Here is a 27942-nt window from a genome sequence, read left to right as displayed (position 1 = left end):
AGATTTTTTGCATTGCTGTATCCAGCTAGGCTTAAGATAAAATCTGGCACTGACTTTTTTTTCTTTGACTCCCCTGAATCAGCTCAGTCTTTTTTGGAGAATGAAGCAAAGTAGGGAGAAAGTGATTGAGAGTCCTCCTTCCATTTAATATTGGGACTATATGTACTTATGTACAAATGTTTTTCTTGTTTACTGTGGTGTGTGTTTTTTGTTTGTTTTTTTTCTCTCAGAGAATTTTGTTGTGGGGTATTTTCTTTCCCCCCCCCCCCCCCTTTTTTTTTTTTTTTTTTTTTTTTTTTTTTCTTCTTCCCTTCAAAAAATCACTTATTATTGCACACACATCTTTTGCAAGTAGGCACAAAAGTAAATGCATTAGGGTGTACTAAAAGATGTTAGTTATTTGTCGATACCAATGTATACAAATTTGTTAAGATATATGAATATGTTGTTTTTTAGGGGTCAAAGCATAAGATTTTATTTAGTTATGCACACTAAATTAGTTAAGATTGAGAATATGATACGTGAATCTAGAAGCATAAGATTTTTTTACTTAGCTATGCACACTAAATTAGATAAGATTGAGAATATGTTACTTGAACTTAGTACCACGGTAAAACAAGGAGTAGAAGGGGAAAATAGAAGAAAGAAGTCTATTACTTTCTTCTTATGTTTAGGGATGTGTGTAAAAGGAAAAGATTGATTATATAACCACTGATATTTATAGAATTATATTATGGGGATGTGTGAAAACACGTGGTTAGACTACAAACACTGAATTCTTTATTTTTAAGTATAGGAGGGTATGTAATTATTATACTTGTTTATTTTTTTTTTATTTTTTTATTTTATTTTTCTCTTCATCTCTCTCTATTACTATTCCTGCTTTTTTCCCTGTGCTCCCTCCTTCTCCTGTGTGCCTCACCAGGCTTGATCTATTGTTCACTCATTTTTGTTGGGAAGAATGGTTAAAATCTTAACTTGGAACATAGGGGGATTCACTCCCCAATAAAAAGAAAGGCAGTCATGAACCTTTTGGGAAAAAGGGATTTCGACATAGCTTGCCTACAGGAAACCCATCTATCTGATGTAGAGCACAGGAAAATTAAAGCTAGGTGGCTGGGAGAAACTTTATTTTCATCATATACAAAATCTTCCAGAGGGGTTATGGTTCTTTTCCATACAAGACTAGAATATAAAATTTTAGACAAATCTATAGACAAGGAAGGGAGATATGTAATTATTAGACTCTCCATCCACAATGAAGAATATTTGTTGGTAAATATTTATGGTCCAAATATTCCTGATGAAGGGTTTTGGAATTTAATGGTAAAGAAAATGTTCAAATTTCCGAAAGCTAAGATTGTGATGATAGGGGATTATAATGTCAACCCGAATTCTTATCTGGATAGAAGGAAATTAGGGAACGATAACATCAAAACCAAAATTAAGTCCACACAATTGAAGTTTGAAAAAAAAATATTTAACCTATTCTACAATTCACTTAATCTGGTAGATATTTGGAGGATGTTGAACCCCAGTAGCTTAGAATACACATGCTGCTCCAAATCCCACAATACGCTCTCGAGATTGGACCTTTTTCTAATCTCAGACCTGTTGGTACCAAAGATCGAGAAATGCACTATTGGGGATTTTAGTTTGTCAGATCATGCTCCAGTCACTTTGGTTATGACAACAAAAAGGAAATTTTCGTACAATTCTTTTTATTTTCCGGTTTATCTACGAGATTCTATTGACTTTAGAACTTTCCTAGCCAAAACTTGGGATGATTTTAGAACATTTAACAGTCACTGCAGGGACAATATTCAGCTCTTTTGGGAAACAGCGAAAGCTTACCTAAGAGGGGAAATAATTAGCTATGTGGCGAAAGCAAAGAAGGAGAAGGCGAGAAGAGATAAAGCCCACTCAGATAATGTGAGGGAATCTTACATCAAACATTTGGAAAGACCCTGTAAGATTAATACCGAGAACTATTTTCAGGCCAAGAAAGAAAGGGAGACATTCCTCCTGGGTGAAGCACAGGTACACCTATATAAAAACAGTGCCAGATTTGCAAAATTTGGTAACAAAGTAGGTAAATATATGGCTTCAATGTTCAAAAGACAATCCAGGAAGAAACCAATAGCAGCAATAAAGGTAAATGATCAATTAGTTATAGAACAAGAGCAGATTTCACACCTTTTCCACGCTTTCTATTCTGATCTTTACTCATCTCAACGCCCGGATGCAGATACTATTAATACATTTCTGGAGGGGATTTGCTTGCCTACAATTTCATCAGAAAGTTGCGATCTTCTGAATCAGCCAATAACAGAAAATGAGATTTATAAAATTATTGGCTCAATGGCGAGAGGGAAAGCTCCAGGTCCGGATTGTCTACCTATTGAGCTTTATCAAATACTGCGATTGGAGATAGGGCCAGTACTCCACGAGCTATATAATGAATACTTTGGAACAGATTCTAAGATCTCCGAGAACTTCAAGAGGGCTAATATAATTTTGATTCCAAAAGCCAATAAGGATCCTACAGATATGATCTCGTACAGACCTATCTCGCTATTGGGATTAGATTATAAAATTCTGATGAAAATCATGGCGGAGAGGATGAAACCTCTAATGCCGGCGATTATTCATCAAGACCAGGCAGGGTTTGTTATAGGAAGAGCATCGGAGATGAATATAAGGAAAATTTTACAGGTAATATGTCAATATGGGGGGGATCGTTCTGCCCTGCCGGAGGCCTTCCTGCTATCCTTGGATGCAGAGAAGGCATTCAACAGGGTGGAGTGGCCCTTCCTGATCCAAGTTTTGGATAGATTTGGCTTTAGGGGACACTTTAAGGATTTCATTGACAAGATCTATATAGATGTTAAGGCTTCTATTCTGATCAATGACTCAATGACAGATCCTTTTATTTTGACAAGAGGCACCCGTCAGGGCTGCCCGATGTCACCACTATTATTCGATCTTATAATGGAACCTCTGGCTATTAAACTGAGAGATTTATTGTTCGGAATCAGTATAGGACAAACAAAACTTAAAACCGCCTTGTTCGCAGATGATCTTCTGTTATTTGTTGCCGAACCAAAAAGACAAATCAGTGCGATTATGGGGCTGCTTGAACAGTATGGTGAGGTTTCGGGTTACAGAACAAACTTCTCAAAGTCAAAAATGTTGTGGCTTAAAGAGAACCCTGGGGTAGTACAAACTTTTCAATTTATAGAAACTAAAACCTTGGAATATCTGGGCTTAAAAATTTCAGCTAATACAGCAGACTGGTATAAAGACAATTTTGATACAATACTAGGGGATAGCAGAAATAAATTAAAATCGTGGGCTTCACTTCCGGTATCGTTGTTGGGAAAGATCTCCATCTTTAAGATGTTTATCATCCCTAAGATTCTATATACGTTAAGGATGCTTCCTTTTTTGATAAGTGGAAACGATTTAAATCATTAAGGTTGTTCTTATGGAGTGGGAGAAAAACAAGGTTGAAATTAACTAAGTTATACCAACCCTATAATAAAGGGGGACTGGCGCTCCCTAACTTAGAACGATACAACCAAGCGGCAATTTTACGCTTCCCTCTCGATTGGCTAACAAGGTCTTTCTTATACTCTGAAGAATCTATAGAAAATCAAGCTTGCTTGCCGTTATCTTTAAATTATATACTATGTGCTACAAATAGAGAGCTAGGTATGAACTTTTTGTCACACCCCTTGTACAGAGACATAATAAAAGTATGGAGAAATCTATCTACCAGTATTGGTGTGAGCCAAAATATCTCAAAGTGGATGCCGATAAGTGGTAACCCTCATTTCCCTCTAGGTAAATCTGATATCTTTAAGAAATGGTCAACAGAGAGACCACTAGTAGTGAACGATTTTTATAATTACAACACAAATAAGGTGTGTACATTCGATTGGTTTCAGGAAAAATTCCCTGAAGCACAAAAGAAACATATGTTTTATTTTCTACAAGTCAAAGGTTATATCTTTAAACTGACTAGGTTAGCTCCTCATTTATGGAAAAAACACCCTTTAATTGATGTTGCTAAAGTTAGAAAGGGTCTGCTATCTTTTATATACAAACTATTGTTGTCTTTAGACGAAAACTCAGCATTAACAGAACTGGTATCTCATTGGACACCATTGGTTGATTCTCCTAACCTGGAAAAAACACTACTGAAAAGTTTAATCACCACCCAAAAACTATTTCCTTCATCTTACCATAGAGAAATTCAATTCAGATTATTACATAGGGATTATTTTACTCCACGTAGAGTGGCAAAATGGAATAAAAACGTGCTTAATTGCTGTTCTAAATGCCACTTGGCCGATCCAGACTTAATTCATTTAATATGGAAATGTCCGAAGTTAAATCAGTTTTGGAAGAAAGTAGAATTTCTTTTCTTCACTATTTTCAAAAGGAAAATTTATTTAACTAAGGAATCTATCTTTTTTCTTAGACCCCATTCTTCATGGGATAGAGATATTAATTTTCTGGTGGTTGCAGTAACAATTATTAGAACACTGATTTTTAGATACTGGATTATGGTTAAAGTTCCGTCAATAACGGAAGTAAGGAAATTACTTCTAGATGCAGTAATGAAAGCGGCTTATGACATTAAAATAGGAGGGAACTCAGGGGAAAGGTTCTGTAATATCTGGAAGTTTTTTGTCTGCTCTCAGGGCAATGATTTCACACAGCGAATAGAACAAATTATAAATATTAAGCTAAATTAGGTCTGGTGCTTGGCCGAGTGGGAAGGAGGGACAAGGGCGGATTTGGAGAAGGTTTTATAATTTCTTTTTTTTTTTTTTTTTTTTTTTCCTTGTTTGTCTGTGTGTTTTTATTTGTTGTTTGTTGGTTTTGCTTAAAGGGATCGTATAGGAGGGTTAAAATAATACGCATATATAGATATAGCATGTAATTGATGCTAGTACACCTTTTCTCTGTTGTTTTCTTCTGCCCTTTTTGTATTGTTTTCCTTTTTGTCGTGATGTATAGAAACTCATTGAACATATCTAACATGTTTTATATATATTGTTATACTAAATAAAAAAAATAAAAAAACAATACAAATAACTCCCATCAGTCTAGGGCTAGGTGTAAATAACAAGCTCAGTGCTATATCATGCAAAGCACAGTATTAAATCACCTGATTTAATATAAACAATACAAATAACAACTCCCATCAATCTGGTATCTAAATCTAGATTACTATCTCTTTCTTGCCAAGGTAATAATTTATTTGGTTCTCAGTTGGATTCAATTATTTCAACTGTCACTGGGGGAAGGGAGTTTTTTTGCCTCAGGATAAAAGACCTAAGGGTAAATCTAAAGCTTCTAACCGTTTTCATTCCTTTTGACCAAACAAGGAACAGAAACCCAATCCTTCCCCCAAAGAATCTAGTTCCAATTGGAAACCTTCAAGTTGGAATAAATCCAAGCCGTTTAAAAAACCAAAGCCAGCCCCCAAGTCTGCATGAAGGTGCGGCCCTCATTCCAGCTCAGCTGGTAGGGGGCAGATTAAGATTCTTTCAAAGCATTTGGGCAGATTCTGTCCAAAATCAATGGATTCAGAGTATTGTCTCTCAAGGGTACCGAATAGGATTCAGAGTAAGACCTCCTGTGAGAAGATTTTTTCTCTCGCGTATCCTGGCAAATCCAGTAACGGCTCAGGCTTTTCTGAAGTGTGTTTCAGACCTGGAGCTTTCAGGGGTAATCATACCAGTTCCGTTTCAGGAACAGGGTCTGGGGTTTTAATCAAATCTATTCATTGTCCCAAAGAAAGAAAATTCATTCAGGCCAGTTCTGGGTCTGAAAATTTTGAATCGTTTTGTAAGAGTGCCAACTTTCAAAATGGTGACTATAAGCACTATTCTGCCTTTTGTTCAGCAAGGTCATTATATGTCCACAAGAGACTTACAGGATGCATATCTTCATATTCCGATTAATCCAGACTATCAGTTTCTGAGATTCTCTTTTCTAGACAAGCATTACCAATTTGTTGCTCTTCCATTTAGCCTAGCAACAGCTCCAAGAATTTTCTCAAAGGTTCTCAGTGCCCTACTCTCTGTAATCAGAGAACGGGGTATTGCAGTGTTTCCTTATTTGGACGATATCTTGGTACTAGCTCAGTCTTTACATTCTGCAGGATCTCACACGAATCAACTAGTGTTGTTTCTTCAAAGACATGGTTAGAGGATCAATTTACCAAAAAGTTTCTTGATTCCTCAGACAAGGGTCACCTTTTTAGGTTTCCAGATAGATTCAGTGTCCATGACTCTGTCTCTAACAGACAAGAGACAACTAAAATTGGGTTCAGCTTGTCGGAACCTTCAGTCTCAATCATTCCCTTCAGTAGCTATGTGCATGGAAGTTTTAGGTCTCATGACTGCAGCATCGGACGCAATTCTCTTTGCTCGTTTTCATATGAGACCTCTCCAGCTTTCTATGCTGAATCAATGGTGCAGGGATTATACAAATATATCACAATTAATATCCTTAAATCCCAATGTTCGACTCTCTCTGTCTTGGTGGTTAGATCACCATTGTATAATTCAAGGAGCCTCTTTTGTTCGTCCAACCTAGACTGTGATCACAACAGATGCAAGTCTTTCAGGTTGGGGAGCTGTCTGGGGATCTCTGACAGCACAAGGGGTTTGGAAATCTCAAGAGGCGAGGTTACCAATCAATATTTTAGAACTCTGTGCTATTTTCAGGGCTCTTCAGGTGTGGCCTCTGTTGAAGAGAGAACCATAAATTTGTTTGACAGACAATGTCACAACCGTGGCATATGTCAATCATCAGGGTGGGACTTGCAGTCCCCAAGCTATGAAAGAAGTATCTCGGATACTTTCTTGGGCGGAATCCAGCTCCTGTCTAATTTCTGCTGTTCATATCCCAGGTGTAGACAATTGGGAAGCAGATTATCTCAGCCCTCAGACTTTACATCCGGGGGAGTGGTTGCTCCATCCAAATGTGTTTTCTCAAATTGTTCGGATATGGGATCTTCCAGAAATAGATCTTATGGCTTCCCATCTAAACAAGAAACTTCCCAGGTACCTGCGGAGCAGTTCCTTGGTGTTACCAACCTGCTTATATCTTCCCGCCTCTAGTTCTTCTTCCAAAAGTGATCTCCAAGATCATCATGGAACAATTGTTTGTGTTGCTGGTAGCTCCAGCATGGCCTCACAGGTTTTGGTATGCAGATCTTGTTCGGATGTCCAGTTGCCAACCTTGGCCACTTCCTTTAAGACCAGACCTTCTGTCTCATGGTCCGTTTTTCCATCAGGATCTCAAATCATTAAATTTGAAGGTATTGAAATTGAACGCTTAGTGCTTAGTCATAGAGGTTTCTCTGACTCATTAATTAATACTATGTTACAGGCTCGTAAAATCTGTTTCTAGGAAGATTTATTATCGAGTTTGGAAGACATTTCATGGTGTTCTTCTCATAAACTTTCCTGGCATTCCTTTAGAATTACTAGAATTTTACAGTTTCTTCAGTATTGTTTGGATACCACCTGGGTGCAACTTCTTTTAGCCCAATAATGCTTTTCCTGTAGTATATCAGTCTGATCCCACCTATTACGGTCAGTCCAGCATCAAAATACCAGGCAATTCCTCTCTGAACATGGAACACAGCAACCCCAGACGATCGTTTCGGCCTCATCAGTGAGGTGTAGCAGTATTCCTCTAAGCACACTGAGCAAGGAGTCCACGTCTGGTTGCCCCTTTTTCTCATAGGGAGACTGTTATGGCACCCCCAAGCATAAAAGGGTTAAACCGCCGTTTAGTAGATCTTCCCTTTCAGAGGCACAGCATACAGTAAATTTCCCCTCTCCCTCCCCCCAAGCATGAGTCAAAGCTCCATGGTGAGGGTCAAACAGATATCAGCAAGAGCTGTGGGTTTATTGTTCTTATATACACATTTTTACACATTAGTACCACCCACAGGGTTTTGTAAAACAACCAATAAACAATTACCTTACACAATGGGTGATGCAATTACCTTACACAATGGGTGATGCAATTACCTTACACAATGGGTGATGCAATTACCTTACACAATGGGTGATGCAATTACCTTACACAATGGGTGATGCAATTACCTTACACAATGGGTGATGCAATTACCTTACACAATGGGTGATGCAATTACCTTACACAATGGGTGATGCAGTTACCTTACACAATGGTTGATACGTTTATGCCAGACAGAGAAATACAGTTCAATTGCCATGGAGCCAAAGTCTTTCGTTATACAAATGGGCTACATGGCATAGCTATCTGGGGTATCACTGTTCAAATAGGGCAAGTACTGAATGACCCGGCTTTCGTGTCTTTGCAGGGGAAAAGCAAGCGTTTCAGCATGGGGCCATAGTCTAAAGGCAGCAGGCGGGCAACCAGGCTCCTCCAATGCACAGTGGTGAGATTGGTCTCGTCACAGAGACTTAATACACACAGAGAGAAGTGCACTCACAGGAACGAACTGACGAGGCCCAATGAAGGCCGAAACGATCGTCTGGGGTTGCTGTGTTCCTTGTTCAGAGAGGAATTGCCTGGTATTTCGGCGCTGGACTGACTATACTACTGGAAAGTTCTTCTCTGTGAAAAGCATAAATGGGCTAAAAGAAGCTGCACCCAGGTGGTAAATCCCCATAGAACAGGATAACAATAGTATTGAGCCAGTTGTTCGTTCCTGTGAGTGTGCTTCTCTCTGTGTGTATTTGGTCCGTATCAAGCCTGTCATTAAATCAATCTCTCCTCCTTGGAGTCTTAATTTGATTTTGAAGGCTTTACAGGCTCCACCATTTGAGCCTATGCATTCTATGGACATTAAACTACTTTCTTGGAAAGTGTTGTTCCTTTTGGCCATCTCTTCTGCTAGAAGAGTTTCTGAATTATCTGCTCTCTCTTGTGAATCTCCTTTTCTGATTTTTTCATCAGGATAAGGCAGTGTTGCGGACTTCATTTAAATTCTTACTTAAGGTTGTGAATTCTAACATTAATAGAGAAATTGTTGTCCCTTCATTGTGTCCTAATCCTAAGAATTCTTTGGAGAGATCTTTACATTCTTTGGATGTGGTGAGAGCTCTGAAATATTATGTTGAAGCTACTAAAGATTTCAGGAAGACTTCTAGTCTATTTGTTATCTTTTCTGGTTCCAGGAAAGGTCAGAAGGCTTCTGCCGTTTCTTTGGCATCATGGTTAAAGCTTTTGATTCATCAAGCTTATTTGGAGTCGGGTAAGGCCCTGCCTCAGAGAATTACAGCTCATTCTACTAGATCAGTTTCCATTTCTTGGGCTTTTAAGAATGAAGCTTCAGTTGATCAGATTTGCAAAGCACCAACTTGGTGGTCTTTGCATACATTTACTAAATTCTACCATTTTGATGTATTTGCAGTTTTTGGTAGAAAAGTTCTTCAGGCAGCTGTTTCAGTTTGATTCTTCTGCTTATGTTTTAAGTTTTTCTTTTTATTTATGAGAATAAACTTATATTTGGGTTGTGGATTAATTTTTTTCAGTGAAATGGCTGTTTTTATTTTATCCCGCCCTCTCTAGTGACTCTTGCGTGGAGTTCCACTTCTTGGGTATTGCTATCCCATACGTCACTAGCTCATGGACTCTTGCAATTACATGAAAGAAAGTATAATTTATGTAAGAACTTAGCTGTAACAAGAAAGCAGAGACAGACGCAGCCCGATTCAAGTGCTGCAAATTGTATTACAGGTAAGTGCACATAGACAAATGGCTACTTACAAGATTAGGCATATAAAACAGCATATAAAAGCTTGATTTCCAGACTGGATTTCCACTGATGTAGGGAGGAAGTCCTTTGTGCAAATTGACACCCGGTTGTAGTTGGAAACCAAATGTGGCAAAATGGCTGATGGATAATCCTCCGTGTTGTGGAACAAACACAAAGAGTCAGTCTGGAACCAAAGTCCAGTGGTTTAAAAGTCTCTACGCATTTCGTCTGAGGACGCTCAGACTTTTTCAAGAGAAAAGTTGAAAGTGACATAGAGGGCTCCAACCGGCTTTTTAAAGGAGCCAATAGGTGCAGAGTCTGGTTGTTAGCCAATCAATGCCCAGAGTGGTGAAAAACACCTATTGAATATGCTGGTTTGATCAACTCTAAATGAAAGGCATATGCATAACACATGATAATTTGTATCTTAAAGCAACAGCATGAGAAAATGTATATGAAACAATTCACAATAAAAACAAGTTTAAAATAACCATAGATAGATCCTATGGACAATATATAAAAAATATATAAAAGCTGGATTAAGAGTGACATGTTTAACTTACAAAATATTTATCACCTAAGTGCTTATGATTGGCAAAAGCTTAGTTTCAAACTATTAGTTTGTACCCGTAATGAAACTACTGATTCACACAAAAAATAAAATAAAAATTCATGAAAAATTAATAAGAAGAAAAGGAAGCAACAATTACCTAAAAGACTTTCAATATATAAGTATGTTATCACAGATGAGTAGATGAAAGAGACAGACATTTTTAATGTAATGTATTAAGGGGTACTACTAAGTGATAACTACATAAATGCTTGCAGGTCAAGTTCTAAGTTTAAGCCTGCTGGATGCATAGCATCTAATTGATAGATCCACCAAGATTCCCTACGTCTAAGTGTTAGTAGTCTATTTAAAAATCTATTAGGGGTATCCAGTCTATGACCTGGATTTTAAGACATGAGGGGTCTGAATTATGGAAAAGTTTAAAATGTTCAGGCACACTGTGTGTGTTTAAACCATTTTTAATATTATTGACATGTTCCCCCAGTCTTGTTCGAATATTCCTTTTTGTTCTTCCTATATAGATTAATTTGCAACTGCAGCTCAACAGGTATATGACGTGTGTAGTACTACAGTTACTTCTAAACTTTTGTTTGAAAACTTTGTTTCCCCTTGAATTGGTAAATGTGGCCTCCTTATTTACATATTTACACATACCACATCTGGGTACCCCACATTTGTAAGTGCCAGGTTTTTGTTGCAACCAGTGTATTTTATCTTTGGTGTTTTGTTGTTTCACTATATCTCGCAATTTAGTAGGTGCTAGAATGTTTTTAAAATCAGTGTTTTTTCTAAAAGTGACCAGTGGTTGGTCTGGTAAAATATTTCCCAGTATGGGGTCAGCCTTTAAAACTCCCCAATGTTTCCTCAGAATATTATGGATTTCTCTTGAACCCTGACTGTAGGTCGTGATAAATCTAACGTTATTATGTCTATTTTGTTGTCTTTTTGTTATTAATTTTTCAGTAGGTTGTAAAAGCGATTTTCTATCCATTAATAAAACCTTTTCTTTTGCCTGTTCCAGAGTCTTAACTTCATAACCTTTCTCAATGAATCTGGAGTCTAGCACTGCCGCTTCCTGTTTATAATCGCTTAGCTTTGTACAATTCCTTTTCACTCTTTAGTATTGACCCAAAGGAATGTTAGTTTTCCACCTGGGTAAATGACCACTACTAGCGTTGAGGAACCCATTCTTATCAGTTTGCTTCCTAAAATTTCTTACTGCTACTTTATTGTTGTCATCTACATATAGGATTAGGTCAAGGAACTCAATCTGTTTGTCTATTTTTGATGTAAATTTTAGATTATAATTATTTGTATTCATGTATTTGATAAATTCCTGACTTGATGTTTAATTTCCTCGCCATATAATAATGACGTTGTCTATATATCTAAAATACCGAATTAGATTATTGTTATATGGATTATTGGACCAGATGTGATTCTCCTCAAAATTATGCATATAAAGATTTGCATACGATGGGGCAAATGTGGTCCTCATCGCAGTACCCTGTATTTGTCTGTAAAACTGCTTCTCAAAAACAAAATAATTATGTGAAAGTATGAAGTTGATACCTGTTAAAATAAATTCTAGGTGTAATTGAGAGGAAAAATCTTTGCTGAGTATTTCCTTGATTGCTCTGATGCCTTGATCGTGCGGGATGCATGTGTACAGCGATGATACATCGCAGGATACCCATAAAAAATCACTAGACCAATCTAAACCCTCAAAGGTGTTAATTGTGTGTATAGTGTCCCTAAGATAAGCTTTGGTAGATTGTGCTACGGTTGTAAGTAATGGTCAATATAGACTGACAAGTTATTGGTTAGAGACCCGATCCCAGAGATTATGGGCCTGCCTGGCGGGGACACTAAGGTCTTATGCACCTTTGGTAGGTGATAGAATGTGGGTGTGGTGGGATAATTTTCGGTGAGAAAGTGAAATTCATCATTATTGAGAACATTATTATTTTTAGCTTCTTTAAGGATAACACTAAGTTCTTTTTTTAACTTAATGGTGGGGTCAAAGTTACGTTTTTTATATGTACTTTGATCATTTAAGATGTTATAGGCCTCTGCTAGATAATCCTCCCTGTTTTGTATCACCACCCCACCCCCCTTGTCTGCTGGCTTAATTATGATATTTTGGTTATTTTGTAGATCTTTTAAAGTTTTTCTCTCATCCATTGATAAATTATCATTATATCTATGTATCCAATTATTACCTTTCCTTTCCCAGAGTTTGGTAAGGTCATCACATATAAGTTTATTAAAGGTATTTACAAATTGACCCTGGGCTGTATACGGGTAAAAACTTGATTTGCCTTTAAAATCACTATGTTTAATAACATCTTCAGAATCATAAGTACTGAGATCTAGCAGATTCTGTTGGTTTTGAGATAGTATATTTATGTTAGTCTCACTATTATCTAGATCATTAAGTATTTCAAGAGTAGACTGATCTGACTGGTCCAAAGTGATGAGAGGTGTTGGAATAATTTTAGGTGTGCTCTTTAAAAAGTACCTTTTTAAAGTAAGGTTTCTAATATATTTTTGCACGTCAATATATGTCTGAAATTTGTCTGGGGCTTTTTTTGGGGCAAAGTTAAGGCCTTTGGCTAGGAGGTTAATTTCTTTGCTACCCAATGTTGTAGTGGATAGATTGAAGATATTTACTTTGTTTTTTTCTACCTCATTCTTTTTGTGTTTGAGTGATTGTATCTTTCTCCCCCCTCTACATCCCTGCTTGCTCTTCTTTGTTTGCCTGGCAAAATTCTTGTGTTTTCTATTGCATGTTCTTGCAATTCTATTGGATCTCAAAGTCTCCCTGTTGGGGAGGTTGCCAGATCTAAAAAATGAAGCTGATGGTTTCTATTACTGTGATCCATTTTATTGTGTGTACTCTGTGTGGTTTTGGGTTTAGCCCCTTGTATTTGCCAGTTTTGGTTTGGATGTGTCTTGGGTTCTCCATACTCTAGATTATCTAAAGTGTCAAACCTATTAGTGGTTGGAATATTGAATCTAGTTTCCATTAGATAAGGTGGAGTAAAGCAGTTAGAATTGTTCCTATTCCTCCAAGTGCCTTGTTTGGAGGAGTATGAACTCGTATGTGTGGTTTGACTTTCTTTTTGGTGTCCAATATTAGAATTTCTTCTATTGCTACCATTCTTATTATAGTTGTCACTTCTATACCCTGTATTATTACTCTTATTGGAAAATGTAAACTGCCTATTAGAGGCATGTTTTTGTTGAATTCTACTATGTTCATTTGTTTGCTGTGAGTTGGTATTAAAGTTATCTCTGAAATATCCATTATGATTTATAATTTGTTGTGAATCGGTATTGTAGTTATCTCTAGAATGCCCAGTGTGATTCATTGTTTGATGTCTCAAATAGTGCGAATTATCATTATTATGTGAATTATTCTTTCCACTGTGGGGATTTAAAGTTCTCTGTTCACGAGTAACATGATCAATCTCATTAATTTCAGTGCCATTTTTAGAAATTTATTTTATTTTATATGTATTAACTTTATCATTTTGGTAGTCTTCCATGTCCCTACAGAGCTTTTTTTGCTCTGCACTCATTAAATCAGACCAATATTTGTTGTTTCTTTCTTGAATACTATCGTTAAGTTTTTTCCAATATTCTATATTTTGGAAATTCTGGATTTTCGGTAATAAATTATTTAGGGCACTTTTGATTTTATCCAATTTATATTCCCTGTATTTTATTAGAATTTTTATCAGGGTAAGGGAGCAGTCGTGGAATGCTTTATCCCATTCGGTACTAAACTCCACTTCTTCCAGCTCAAAGGCTGTTTTTTTGTATAATCTTAAACCCCTGGGGACTATGTCATGCAAAACATAATTGTCGAGCAGTATGAGATCTTGCCACTCTCTTGTGTCATTGTTCAATAGTTTTTCTAATTCCTTGAATAAGGTATTGGGATCTAGGTTTTCTGAGTTCATAGATGTAGCATTAGTCTGAGTTAGTAAATCAAGGGCACGTTTTCTGAGGTGCCTATCCGGGCAATCCCCAAACTCAAAGCTGTTCATAATGGCTTGAATGTAAAAGCCTGTACCTCAAATTACAAAACTCAGATAAATATTTATTTAACAAATGTATGTATATTGTATTTTCCTAAAGCAAATTGCTCTTAAGGCCTGTAATGTGCTTATGTACATCAAAGGAATTGTAACTTTGTTATATTTAAGTGGAACTTAATTTCACAAGACTATCAATAAGACATGTATAGTAAACTAGTATACTGTTCCAAAATGATAGCAATGGTAGCAATAAGTCTTTCGTACCTGATTTGTTATGTTTTCTAAAACTTGATACAATATAGATGAAAATCACACTAGTAAGTGCATCAATCTACCTGTAAGAAAAATAGCATTAAATGTGAATGTGCTAAAAGTTGGTATAAACGAAGCAGTATATATGCAGAGTAACTAAACTGATTAATTTGAAATAGCGTTTTGTGTAAAAGACGCTAGATAAGAACGCTGGTGATACAAGTGCATGAGTATCAGGTTCTTTCTGTTTGCGATATGCGGTTTGTAACAGTGATTAATAAAATTATCTGAAAACAAAACAATGAGTTACATATGAAAGTCCGGTAACTTAATATAAGAAATGATGTTCCAAACTGAATGCAGCAGCCCCAAAGTCAAACAAAAAGACACTGTGGATTGACACAAACGGAATAGAATACTGAAGGGCGCTTACGTTCCTGGAAGCAGTCCAATGTGTATGGAAGCCGGTTGCTCTCTTGAGCCGGAAATGATATCACTAAGGATGCATGGTGTATGTGGAATGAGTATCTCCTTCCTGGGTTGCTGTAGCAATGGACGCTGCCTGGGGTGTAAGGATGTGTGTTCGCCAATCACATCCAGGGAGAAAAAAGCTGTAACAAGAAAGCAGAGACAGGCGCAGCCCGATTCAAGTGCAGCAAATTTTATTACAGGTAAGTGCACATAGACAAATGGCTACTTACAAGATTAGGCATATAAAACAGCATATAAAAGCTTGATTTCCAGACTGGATTTCCACTGATGTAGGGAGGAAGTCCTCTGTTCAAATTGACACCCGGTTGTAGTTGGAAACCAAATGTGGCAAAATGGCTGATGGATAATCCTCCGTGTTGTGGAACAAACACAAAGAGTCAGTCTCTAACCAAAGTCCAGTGGTTTAAAAGTCTCTACGCGTTTCGTCTGAGGACGCTCAGACTTTTTCAAGAGAAAAGTTGAAAGTGACATAGAGGGCTTCAACCGGCTTTTTAAAGGAGCCAATTGGTGCAGAGTCTGGTTGTTAGCCAATCAATGCCCAAAGTGGTGAAAAAACACCTATTGAATATGCTGGTTTGATCAACTCTAAATGAAAGGCATATGCATAACACATGATTATTTGTATCTTAAAGCAACAGCATGAGAAAATGTATATGAAACAATTCACAATAAAAACAAGTTTAAAATAACCATAGATAGATCCTATGGACAATATATAAAAAATATATAAAAGCTGGATTAAGAGTGTTTAACTTACAAAATATTTATCACCTAAGTGCTTATGATTGGCAAAAGCTTAGTTTCAAACTATTGGTTTGTACCCGTAATGAAACTACTGATTCACACAAAAAATAAAATAAAAATTCATGAAAAAATAATAAGAAGAAAAGTAAGCAATGTAAGAACTTACCTGATAAATTCATTTCTTTCATATTGGCAAGAGTCCATCTAACAAATAGATGCAATCCAATACTTGTCAAACATAACATCCAGATGAATAAACTAGAAGATCTACCTGTATTATACCGCTAATTGTCACCGTTGACTGACAGGCTACACATCCGGTGTATCTATGTGCGCCGCAGGGTTGCCATAGCAACCAGACGAAACAAACTGTTATGTGCATGCCCACTGAAACACCAATGATGTGCAGGCTGTCAGTCTCATCCATCTAGTAGATGTGGTCCAAACATAACATCTAGATAGATAACCAATCCATCTAATACGTGATATCACTGAGTGTCAAAGCGAGGAACACAACCGACCATACTTAATTGTGTTAGAGGTTTTAAGTTTATCAATGTCACTGAGTGAGAAATCTCCCAACGATTAGGATAAAACAAAAATAAGAAAAGATAAAACAAATCATATAGCACATATTAAGGCAGTCAACTGGACAGAGAGAGAACTTGAATTAACGCATAGAAGTAGTACATATATATCTGCATTTGCAGATTTATAGTGGTGACCCATATAGATATATATGTACTGCTTCTATTGGTGTTTGGATCGCCCCTGGACGACGTCAGCTGGTGGTAGTGACGGTCTGGGTGGCAGCTCGGCGCCATTGGGTTACACATTAATTGTAGATGTATAAGACACGATAGGGGTGAGTAGCTTGTTTGTTAACTTTTTTGCAGTCTGACGAAGGGGTAAAACCCCGAAACATAAACAATAAAAGGTCACAATTTTGCAAATTCCTGGAGAGTGCATCCTTTTTACAATTTATAAATATATATATACTGCATTGTAAAGGTTTTTTTTAACATTTTGCATAGGTTAGCATTGTATGGAGAATTACATTTTGGGCTCCCATGTACAAAGCTGCAAATGCTGCTATGGAGCTCTTGAGGAGTAGGCTCACTCACTTTCGTTCAGGATGATTGACAGGCCCTGCTTGCACTACTCATGCAAATGAATGTTATGAAGAGCTTACAATCTAGTGGTCGGTTTTGGTTGATAAGGTTTGCATAGAATGTTGTTTTGAAATCATGCATAGCAATCATTTTTTGTTTTTTTATGTAAAATCTTTCTTTCCTTATGGGGTTCTAGGCCATAATGAAAGTTATAAACTCACATTTACCTTAATTCCTACAGCGATTTGACAACTACAAGAGTGACAAAGTTTTGCCTATCAGCCTAGAACCGTCCTCAAGTACGGGCACCACTCAGTCTACACTCAGGTGAGTGCATAATCTGTGGCGGCTGCACCATGACGCAAAATTGTAATACCTGGGAAAAATATGTTTCTTAGCAGCAGTTTAGTAAAGGTGCGGAGAATCTGCAATTGTAATTGGGTTACTCCGCAGCTCATTCATCATTTAGATAGTGGAATGATACGTTGTTAAAGGGACAGTCTACACCAGAATTTGTATTGTTTAAAAAGATAGATAATCCCTTTCTTACCCATTCCCCAGTTTTGCACCAACACTGCTATATTAATATACTTTCTCTTGCAAGATGTATCGAGTCCACGGATTCATCCATACTTGTGGGATGTTCTCCTTCCTAACAGGAAGTTGCAAAGAGAGCACCCACAGCAGAGCTGTCTATATAGCTCCTCCCTTAGCTCCACCCCCCAGTCATTCTCTTTGCCTACTCTAATTACAAGGAAGGGTAAAGTGAGTGTGGTGAAAAAAAATTTTAGTTTTTATTTTCTTAAGCAAAAGTTTGTTATTTTAAATGGTACCGGTGTGTACTATTCACTCTCTGGCAGAAAAGAGATGAAGATTTCTGCAAGGAGGATGATGATCTTAGCACTTTGTAACTAAGATCCACTGCTGTACCCACAGAGGCTGAGGAGTACAGGAAAACTTCAGTTGGGGGAACGGTTTGCATGCTAAGCTGCATTGAGGTATGTTCAGTCAATTTTTTTCTAGACAGACTGTGATGTTTCTAGAAAAGGCTGACAGTATCCCCATGAGGGAAGGGTAAGCTGTATTCAGACACTTAGTATAGAATCCCAGCTTGCATAAAGGGCTCATTTGTTACTGGTGACACTTATAGGAAAAACGTTTTTTTATTGAAAACTTAACGTTTTTTGAGGGACTTTAAGGGGTCATTGTGGCTTATTTAAGGGTTATTAACCCACATGGCTAGTTTAGAAACACTTTGGTATGTTTCTTTTAGGCCCACTAACATCGAGTGAGGTGGGAGGGGCCTATTTTCGCACCTCAGTTGCGCAGTTTCTTTTACTCTGAAGACATCCAGCTTCTTCTCCAGAGGGTCCTGCTGTGTTTGAGGGCCTAAAAGAAGTTTTTTCCCCCACAAATCTATCCTAAAGGGCAGGTAGGCGCCACAGCAGAGCTGTGGCGAGGTGCTGAACGTTTTTATACCGGTTTTTGACGTTTTGTCAATCCGGTTTTTACATTAAGGGGTTAATCGTTTATTTGGCTGGCTGTGCAAACTTACTAAGGCTTTATGATTCTATTGTGACCCTATAGTGGTCCCAGAGATATTGTGTAAAATGGACAAATACTTAGAGGTTCCTGTTTACACTGATGTTTTTCCAGTCCCTAAGAGGATTGCGAATATTGTTACTAAGGAGTGGGATAGACCAGGTATACCGTTCGTTCCCCCTCCTGTTTTTAAGAAAATGTTTCCCATATCTAACACCATGCGGGACTCGTGGCAGATGGTTCCTAAGGTGGAGGGAGCTATTTCTACTCTCACTAAGCGTACAACTATTTCTACTCTCACTAAGGAAAGTACACCAAGTAGCAGCAGAAAGCACATGAAAATTAAATGTATGACAACAAATGCAAGAAGCATGACAGGTAAAATGGGGGAGCTGACGCTCTTAGTTGCAGAAGAGGACTATGATGTTATCAGTATAACTGAAAGTTGGTGGGATGATTCACATGACTGGGCAGTTAACTTAGAGGGGTATACATTATTTAGGAGGGACAGGAATAATAAAAGGGGTGGAGGAATCTGCATGTATATTAAACCTGACCTTAAACCTACAATAAGGGAAGATATTTATGATACAAGTGACAATGTAGAGACCCTGTGGGTTGAAATAAAGAGTGGGGGGAAAAATCCTAAAAAAATATTACTAGGAACATGCTACAAGCCTCCCAACATTAGTGACCCGGAGGAAACTCAACTACTTATCCAAATAGGTAAGGCTGCTAATAACAGTGCTGTAATTATGGGAGATTTTAACTACCCTGATATAAACTGGGCCAATGAAACTAGTAATTCAGCTAAGGGGGATAGATTTTTAAATGTTCTCAGGGATAACTTCTTGTCACAATTAATAGAGTAGCCAACTAGGAGTAAAGCTATATTGGATTTAGTGCTATCAAACAATACAGATATAATATCAAACATAGAAGTTAAAGAACATTTGGGTAACAGTGATCATAACATGGTCACATTTGAAATCTCTTTTCATATGCAGTGTTTTAAAGGCTTAACTAAGACTTTTAATTTCAAGAAAGCAAAATTCAACGATTTAAGGAAATCATTAAATAATATAAATTGGGACAATGTATTTTCTAATAAAAATACAGAGGATAAATGGATAATATTTAAAAATTTGTTAAATAAATATACATATCAATACATACCATATGGTTATAAAAAAAAAAAAAAAAAAAAAAAGCCGTTATGGCTAAATAAAAATGTGTTAAAAGAAATTAGGAAAAAACGTAGGGCATTTAAATTATTAAAAGAAAATAGTACAGACTCAGCATACAATATTTATAAGGAATGTAACAAAGCATGCAAAAAAGCAATCAAATTAGCCAAAATTGAAAATGAAAAATTAATTGCCAAGGATTCTAAGTCTAACCCTAAAAGGTTCTTTAAGTACATAAATAGCAAAAAATCTAAGAAGGATAATATAGGTACATTAAAATGTGTGGAGGGTAGCATGATAAATAATGACAGGGAAAAGGCTGAGGTACTAAACCAGTTTTTTTCTTCAGTATACACAAGAGAGGAACCATTGAATGATACTTTGGAACAGAATAGAACATGCCAGTCCATACCACTAACTGGGTTTTGTTTAGAGGATATCAGGAAAAAACTAAAAAATATTAAGGTAAATAAAACTCCAGGCCCAGATGGAATACACCCAAGGGTGTTAAGTGAATTTAGCACTGTTATAGACAAACCTTTACTCTTAATTTTTCAAGACTCATTATCCTCAGGCATGGTACCCCAGGATTGGCGTAAAGCTGATGTGGTGCCACTCTTCAAAAAGGGAAGCAGGAATGATCCAGGAAGCTATAGACCAGTTAGTCTGACATCAATAGTGGGGAAGATATTTGAAGGGATTATAAGGGATTATATTGATGAGCATATTCGTGTAAACAAGATTATGAGTTCTAATCAGCATGGCTTTAGGAAAAATAGATCATGTCAAACTAATCTAATTAGATTCTACGAGGAAGTAAGTAAAAATATAGATAAAGGGGAATCAGTTGATGTGATATACTTACATTTTGCAAAGGCATTTGATACAGTGCCACATGAGAGATTAATGCACAAAATTAAGGGACTGGGAATAGCTGAAAATGTTAGCTCATGGATAAATAACTGGATAAAAGATAGGGAGCAACGAGTAGCAGTAAATGGATCATACTCAGATTGGACAAAGGTAATCAGTGGCGTCCCCCAGGGATCAGTACTGGGCCCTGTTCTTTTTAATATTTTTATAAATGACTTGGAGCAAGGATTAAATAGTGACATCTCTATTTTTGCAGATGATACTAAGTTAAGTAAGGTCATTAGGTCAGAGCAGGATGAACTCTCTTTGCAAAGGCATTTGCTAAAATTAGAACTATGGGCAAGTAAATGGAAAATGAGATTTAATACGGAAAAATGTAAGGTTCTACATTTTGGAAGTAAAAATAAGCAGGCTATGTATTTTTTAAATGGGACAAGACTTAGCCAAACACAGGAGGAAAGGGATTTGGGAGTAGTAATAGATAACAAGCTAAAGATGAGTGCACAATGCAGAGCAGCGGCTTCAAAGGCTAATAAGATACTAGCATGTATTAAAAGAGTCATTGATTCAAGGGAGGAAAGCATAATTCTGTCATTATATAAAGCCCTGGTAAGACCTCACCTTGAGTTTGGAGTGCAGTTCTGGGGACCGATTGCTAAAAAAGATATTGCAGAACTAGAAAAAGTTCAGAGAAGGGCCACAAAGCTAATAAGGGGATTGGAGAAATTAACCTATGAGGAGAGGCTAGCCAAACTGGGTCTGTTCTCTTTAGAAAAAAGGCGCTTGAGAGGTGACATGATTACTTTATATAAATATATTCAAGGCCCATATACAGAGATGGCAGAAGCTCTTTTTATTCCAAGAAAATTGGTTCTGACAAGAGGTCATAATTTAAGGTTGGAGGAAAGGAGATTTAATCTCCTGCAACGGAAACGTTTTTTCACTGTAAGAGCAATAAAATTGTGGAACTCATTACCAAAGGAGGTAGTGAATGCCAATACCATAGATACATTTAAAAATAGTCTGGATAATTTTCTGTATATAAACAAAATTCATGGATATGATTGCTAGTATTAAATGGGTCACATTTTAATGGGGTTATTTAAGCTTAACTGGAGCTTTTTGTAAGTATTTTAGATTTGTATAGGTTGAACTCGATGGACTTCAGTCTTTTTTCAACCTTATCTACTATGTTAACTATACCTATCGAAGACAGTTGTGCTTTCAAAGATCCTATGGATAAAAAATTAGAGGGTCTCCTAAAGAAAATTTTTGTTCATCAAGGTTTTCTTCTCCAACCTATTGCGTGCATTGTTCCTGTAACTACTGCAGCTGCTTTCTGGTTCGAGGCTCTAGAAGAGGCTCTTCAGATGGAGACTCCATTAGGATATTATGGTTAGAAGCGTTGTTACGTTGTGTAGAAGACCTACATACCATGGGATTGATCTGCCCAGTTTCAAAAGCGGAACAAGGGCTAGGTTTTTACTCAAACCTGTTTGTGGTTCCCAAAAAAGAGGGAACTTTCAGACCAATCTTGGATCTCAAAATTCTAAACAAATTCCTCAGAGTACTATCATTCAAGATGGAGACTATTCGGACTATTCTACCTCTGATCCAGGAGGGTCAATATATGACTACCGGGACTTAAAGGATGCGTATCTACACATCCCGATTCACAGAGATCATCATCAATTCCTCAGATTCGCCTTTCTAGACAGGCATTACCAGTTTGTGGCCCTTCCCTTCGGGTTGGCCATGGCTCCCAGAATTTTCACAAAGGTGCTAGGGTCCCTTTTGGCGGTTTTAAGACCGCGGGGCATAGCAGTGGTGCCTTATCTAGACAACATCTTAATTCAGGCGTCGACTTTCCAGCTAACCAAGTCTCACACGGACATCGTGTTGGCTTTTCTGAGATCTCACGGGTGGAAGGTGAACATACAAAAGAGTTCTCTCTTCCCTCTCACAAGAGTTTCCTTCCTAGGGACTCTGATAGACTCGGTAGAAATGAAAAATTTTCTGACGGAGGTCAGAAAATCAAAACTCTTAACCACTTGCCGAGCTCTTCATTCCATTCCTCGGCCATCAGTGGCTCAGTGTATTGAGGTAAACGGACTCATGGTACCGGCAATGGACATAGTTCCTTTTGCCCGCCTACACCTCAGACCACTGCAACTATGCATGCTCAAACAGTGGAATGGGGATTATGCAGATTTATCTCCTCAAATACATCTGGATCAGAAAACCAGAGATTCTCTTCTCTGGTGGTTGTCTCAGGACCACCTGTCTCAGGGAATGTGTTTCCGCAGGCCAGAGTGGATCATAGTAACGACAGGTGCCAGCCTGCTAGGCTGGGGTGCAGTCTGGAACTCCCTGAAAGCACAGGGCTTATGGTCTTGGGAGGAAACTCTCCTCCCGATAAACATTCTAGAACTGAGAGCGATATTCAATGCGCTTCAGGCGTGGCCTCAGCTAGCTGCGGCCAAATTCATCAGATTTCAGTCGGACAACATCACGACTGTAGCTTATATCAATCATCAAGGAGGAACACAGAGTTCGTTAGCGATGATGGAAGTACACAAAATATTCTGATGGGCGGAGACTCACTCTTGCCATCTTTCAGCAATCCATATCCCAGGGGTAGAGAACTGGGAGGCGGATTTCCTAAGTCATCAGACTTTTCATCCGGGGGAGTGGGAGCTCCATCCGGAAGTATTTGCCCAGCTGACTCAGCAATGGGGCACACCAGAATTGGATCTGATGGCGTCCCGTCAGAACGCCAAGCTTCCTTGTTACAGGTCCAGGTCCCGGGATCCCCAGGCGGTACTGAAAGATGCAAAAAGATACAATATACAGTGCTAGATGGAAAATAACACTTAAATGTAAAAAGAACAACTGATACTCTCCTTTTAGATAAGACCGCAGCCTTCTTACAGTCTCTCCTCTATGACTGTTTTGAACAAGTGGAAAATGGCAAATAGATGGCGCTGGTCTGTACAGTGATGTTTCTCTATATGGCGAAGAGAAAAAGGGCTTGAGGTGTGTGTAGAATCCAATTAATATAAGTGCATTATACTCACTCCATAAGTAGTGGGAGTTCAGCTGCGGTGTAATGTGTCTCCAGAGTTATGTAGTTCCCCAGAATAAAGATATGGTTTCAGAATCTCTCCAGTACCTGTTAATAGGTCTGCAAGCAAATGAAGACTCAAAATGACCAAAGGTGTCCAGTAGATCAAGAAAAAACAAAATAGTAACTTACTCCATAAATAGGAGAATCCGGCTTGTCTCAGCAAAGAAGGATATCAACAGTCTTCCAACTTTGATAAAAAGATATTTATTTAAGCTCAACGCGTTTCAACTTTTAGCAAGTCTTTCTCAAGAGCAATATAAAATCAATAAAAGCAAGTAGCTGTGTATGATTGCTGTGTTCACAAGCCGGTTTATATACAGAGATGATGCTATCCAATTTCCTGTGTGAGACAGGAAGTTGGATTTACAATATACAATGTATTAAAAACAAAATAAAGAATATGGATTGGTGGCAGACTAATTATATACTTAAATTGTTATTAAAATTTCAAATGCCGATATTTTCTTGATAAATTTATAGTTAAAATACATAGTCTGGCGTCAATCCGATTTTTAACCAATCGGAAGATTTATCTATAAGTTGACCAATCAGGAATGACTCGAGATTCAGTCCTCAAACAGGTAGTCTGTAGTGTATGCGTTCCTTTTCAGGTCCGGTTGGAGTCATGTGAGTCAAGCAGCCAATCCGTGCAAAGTTATGTGGTAAACGAAGACGGCCAATCTGTATGGAGTTTGCAAAAGCTTTTCAGTATGCAAGGGAGTTGTTGATGGGTCCCTATTTGTGAAGGGAGGATCTTTTTTGGTCCCTTTTGCTCTAGCAGTAGCCCTGGTCCTTCAATCTGGCCTATGTATTTCCACCGTTTCCTCTCCTCCCACGTCTGGTTGCTAGAATCAAGCAGGAGAGAGCTTCAGTGATTCTGATAGCACCTGCGTGGCCACGCAGGACTTGGTATGCAGACCTAGTGGACATGTCATCTGTTCCACCATGGACTCTGCCAATGAGGCAGGACCTTCTAATCCAAGGTCCATTCAAGCATCCAAATCTAATTCTTCTGCGTCTGACTGCTTGGAGATTGAACGCCTGATTTTTGAGTCGGTCATTGATACCCTGATTCAGGCTAGAAAGCCTGTCACCAGGAAAATTTATCATAAGATATGGCGAAAATATCTTTCTTAGTGTGAATCCAAGGGTTACTCATGGAGTAAGATTAGGATTCCTAGGATATTGTCTTTTCTCCAAGAAGGATTGGAGAAGGGATTATCAGCTAGCTCCTTAAAAGGACAGATATCTGCTTTGTCTATTCTTTTATACAAACATCTGGCAGATGTCCCAGACGTTCAGGCGTTTAGTCAGGATTTAGTCAGAATCAAGCCTGTATTTAAACCCGTTGCTCCGCCATGGAGCCTAATCTTAGTTCTTAAAGTTCTTCAAGGGGTTCCGTTTGAACCTATGCATTCCATAGATATTAAGCTTCTATCTTGGAAAGTTCTGTTTTTAGTAGCTATCTCTTCGGCTCGAAGAGTTTCTGAGTTATCTGCTTTACAGTGTGACTCACCTTATCTTGTTTTCCATGCAGATAAACCTGGATTTCTTCCTAAGGTTGTTTCTAATAGGAATATCAATCAGGAAATTGTTGTTCCTTCGCTGTGTCCTAATCCTTCTTCAAAGAAGGAACGTCTGTTGCACAATCTTGATGTGGTTCGTGCTTTAAAGTTCTACTTACAAGCAACTAAAGATTTCCGTCAAACATCTTCATTGTTTGTGGTTTATTCTGGTAAGCAGAGAGGTCAAAAGGCTACGGCTACCTCTCTTTCTTTTTGGCTGAAAAGCATCATCCGTTTGGCTTATGAGACTGCTGGCCAGCAGCCTCCTGAAAGGATTACTGCTCATTCTACTAGAGCAGTGGCTTCCACATGGGCTTTTAAAAATGAGGCTTCTGTTGAACAGATTTGTAAGGCGGCGACTTGGTCTTCGCTTCATACTTTTTCCAAATTTTGCAAATTCAATACTTTTGCTTCTTCGGAGGCTATTTTTGGGAGAACGGTTCTACAAGCAGTGGTGCCTTCCGTTTAAGGTACCTGTCTTGTCCCTCCCTTCGTCCGTGTCCTAAAGCTTTGGTATTGGTATCCCACAAGTATGGATGAATCCGTGGACTCGATACATCTTGCAAGAGAAAACAGAATTTCTGCTTACCTGATAAATTTCTTTCTCTTGCGATGTATCGAGTCCACGGCCCGCCCTGTCTGTTTAAGACAGGTAGTATATTTTTATTTAAAAAACTTCAGTCACCTCTGCACCCTATAGTTTCTCCTTTTTCTTCTTAGCCTTTGGTCGAATGACTGGGGGGAGTGGAGCTAAGGGAGGAGCTATATAGACAGCTCTGCTGTGGGTGCTCTCTTTGCCACTTCCTGTTAGGAAGGAGAATATCCCACAAGTATAAATGAATCCGTGGACTCGATACATCGCAAGAGAAAAATTTATCAGGTAAGCATAAATTCTGTTTTTTACCTCTGTGATTACCTTGTATCTAAACCTCTGCAGACTGCCCCCTTATCTCAGTTGTATTAATATACTTTTTACCTCTGTGATTACCTTGTATCTAAGCCTCTGCAGACTGCCCCTTATCTCAGTTATAGTAATATACTTTTTAACTCTGTGATTACCCTGTATATAAACCTCTGCAGACTGCTCCTTATCTCAGTTATATTAATACACGTTTTACCTCTTTGATTACCTTGTATCTAAGCCTCTGCAGACTGCCCCTTATCTCAGTTATATTAATATACTATTTACCTCTGTTGTTACCTTGTATTTAAGCCTCTGCAGACTGCCCCCTTATCTCAGTTATATTAATATACTATTTACCTCTGTGATTACCTTGTATCTAAGCCTCTGCAGACTGCTCCTTCTCTGTTGTATTAATATACTTTTTACCTCTGCGGTTACCTTGTATCTAAGCATCTGCAGACTGCTCCTTATCTCAGTTATATTAATATACTTTCTTTCATGTAATTAGCAAGAGTCCATGAGCTAGTGACGTATGGGATATACATTCCTACCAGGAGGGGCAAAGTTTCCCAAACCTTAAAATGCCTATAAATACACCCCTCACCACACCCACAAATCAGTTTTACAAACTTTGCCTCCTATGGAGGTGGTGAAGTAAGTTTGTGCTAGATTCTATGTTGATATGCGCTCCGCAGCAGGTTGGAGCCCGGTTTTCCTCTTAGCGTGCAGTGAATGTCAGAGGGATGTGAGGAGAGTATTGCCTATTTGAATGCAATGATCTCCTTCTACGGGGTCTATTTCATAGGTTCTCTGTTATCGGTCGTAGAGATTCATCTCTTACCTCCCTTTTCAGATCGACGATATACTCTTATATATATATATACCATTACCTCTGCTGATTTTCGTTTCAGTACTGGTTTGGCTTTCTACAACATGTAGATGAGTGTCCTGGGGTAAGTAAGTCTTATTTTCTGTGACACTCTAAGCTATGGTTGGGCACTTTTTTATAAAGTTCTAAATATATGTATTCAAACATTTATTTGCCTTGACTCAGGATGTTCAACATTCCTTATTTTCAGACAGTCAGTTTCATATTTGGGATAATGCATTTGAATCAATCATTTTTTCTTACCTTAAAAAATTTGACTTTTTCCCTGTGGGCTGTTAGGCTCGCGGGGGCTGAAAATGCTTCATTTTATTGCGTCATTCTTGGCGCGGACTTTTTTGGCGCAAATTTTTTTTTCTGTTTCCGGCGTCATACGTGTCGACGGAAGTTGCATCATTTTTGACGTTCTTTTGCGTCAAAAGTGTCGGCGTTCCGGATGTGGCGTCATTTTTGGCGCCAAAAGCATTTAGGCGCCAAATAATGTGGGCGTCTTATTTGGCGCTAAAAAAATATGGGCGTCACTTTTGTCTCCACATTATTTAAGTCTCATTATTTATTGCTTCTGGTTGCTAGAAGCTTGTTCACTGGCATTTTTTTCCCATTCCTGAAACTGTCATTTAAGGAATTTGATCAATTTTGCTTTATATGTTGTTTTTTCTATTACATATTGCAAGATGTTCCACGTTGCAACTGAGTCAGAAGATACTTCAGGAAAATCGCTGCCCGGTGCTGGAGCTACCAAAGCTAAGTGTATCACTTTTGGTATCTGTTCCTTCAGCTGTTGTTTGTATTAAATGTTATGACAAACTTGTTAATGCAGATAAAATTTCCTTTAGTACTGTTACATTACCTGTTGCTGTTCC

General features: G+C 38.0%; 1 protein-coding gene across 1 annotated transcript in view; it reads left to right on the top strand.

Moving 5' to 3' along the window:
* RBM18 (RNA binding motif protein 18) overlaps positions 1-27942 on the top strand; it is a 311856-nt gene that overhangs the window by 160796 nt on the left and 123118 nt on the right. Inside the window, exon 5 of the mRNA XM_053695613.1 lies at positions 17237-17322. Within this exon, the coding sequence (XP_053551588.1) occupies positions 17237-17322 (86 nt within the window). The remainder of the gene's footprint in view (positions 1-17236; positions 17323-27942) is intronic.

This window comes from Bombina bombina, chromosome 12, assembly GCF_027579735.1.
Source record: "Bombina bombina isolate aBomBom1 chromosome 12, aBomBom1.pri, whole genome shotgun sequence".
Lineage (NCBI taxonomy): Eukaryota > Metazoa > Chordata > Amphibia > Anura > Bombinatoridae > Bombina > Bombina bombina.
This window is presented reverse-complemented; position numbering and strand designations above follow the sequence as displayed.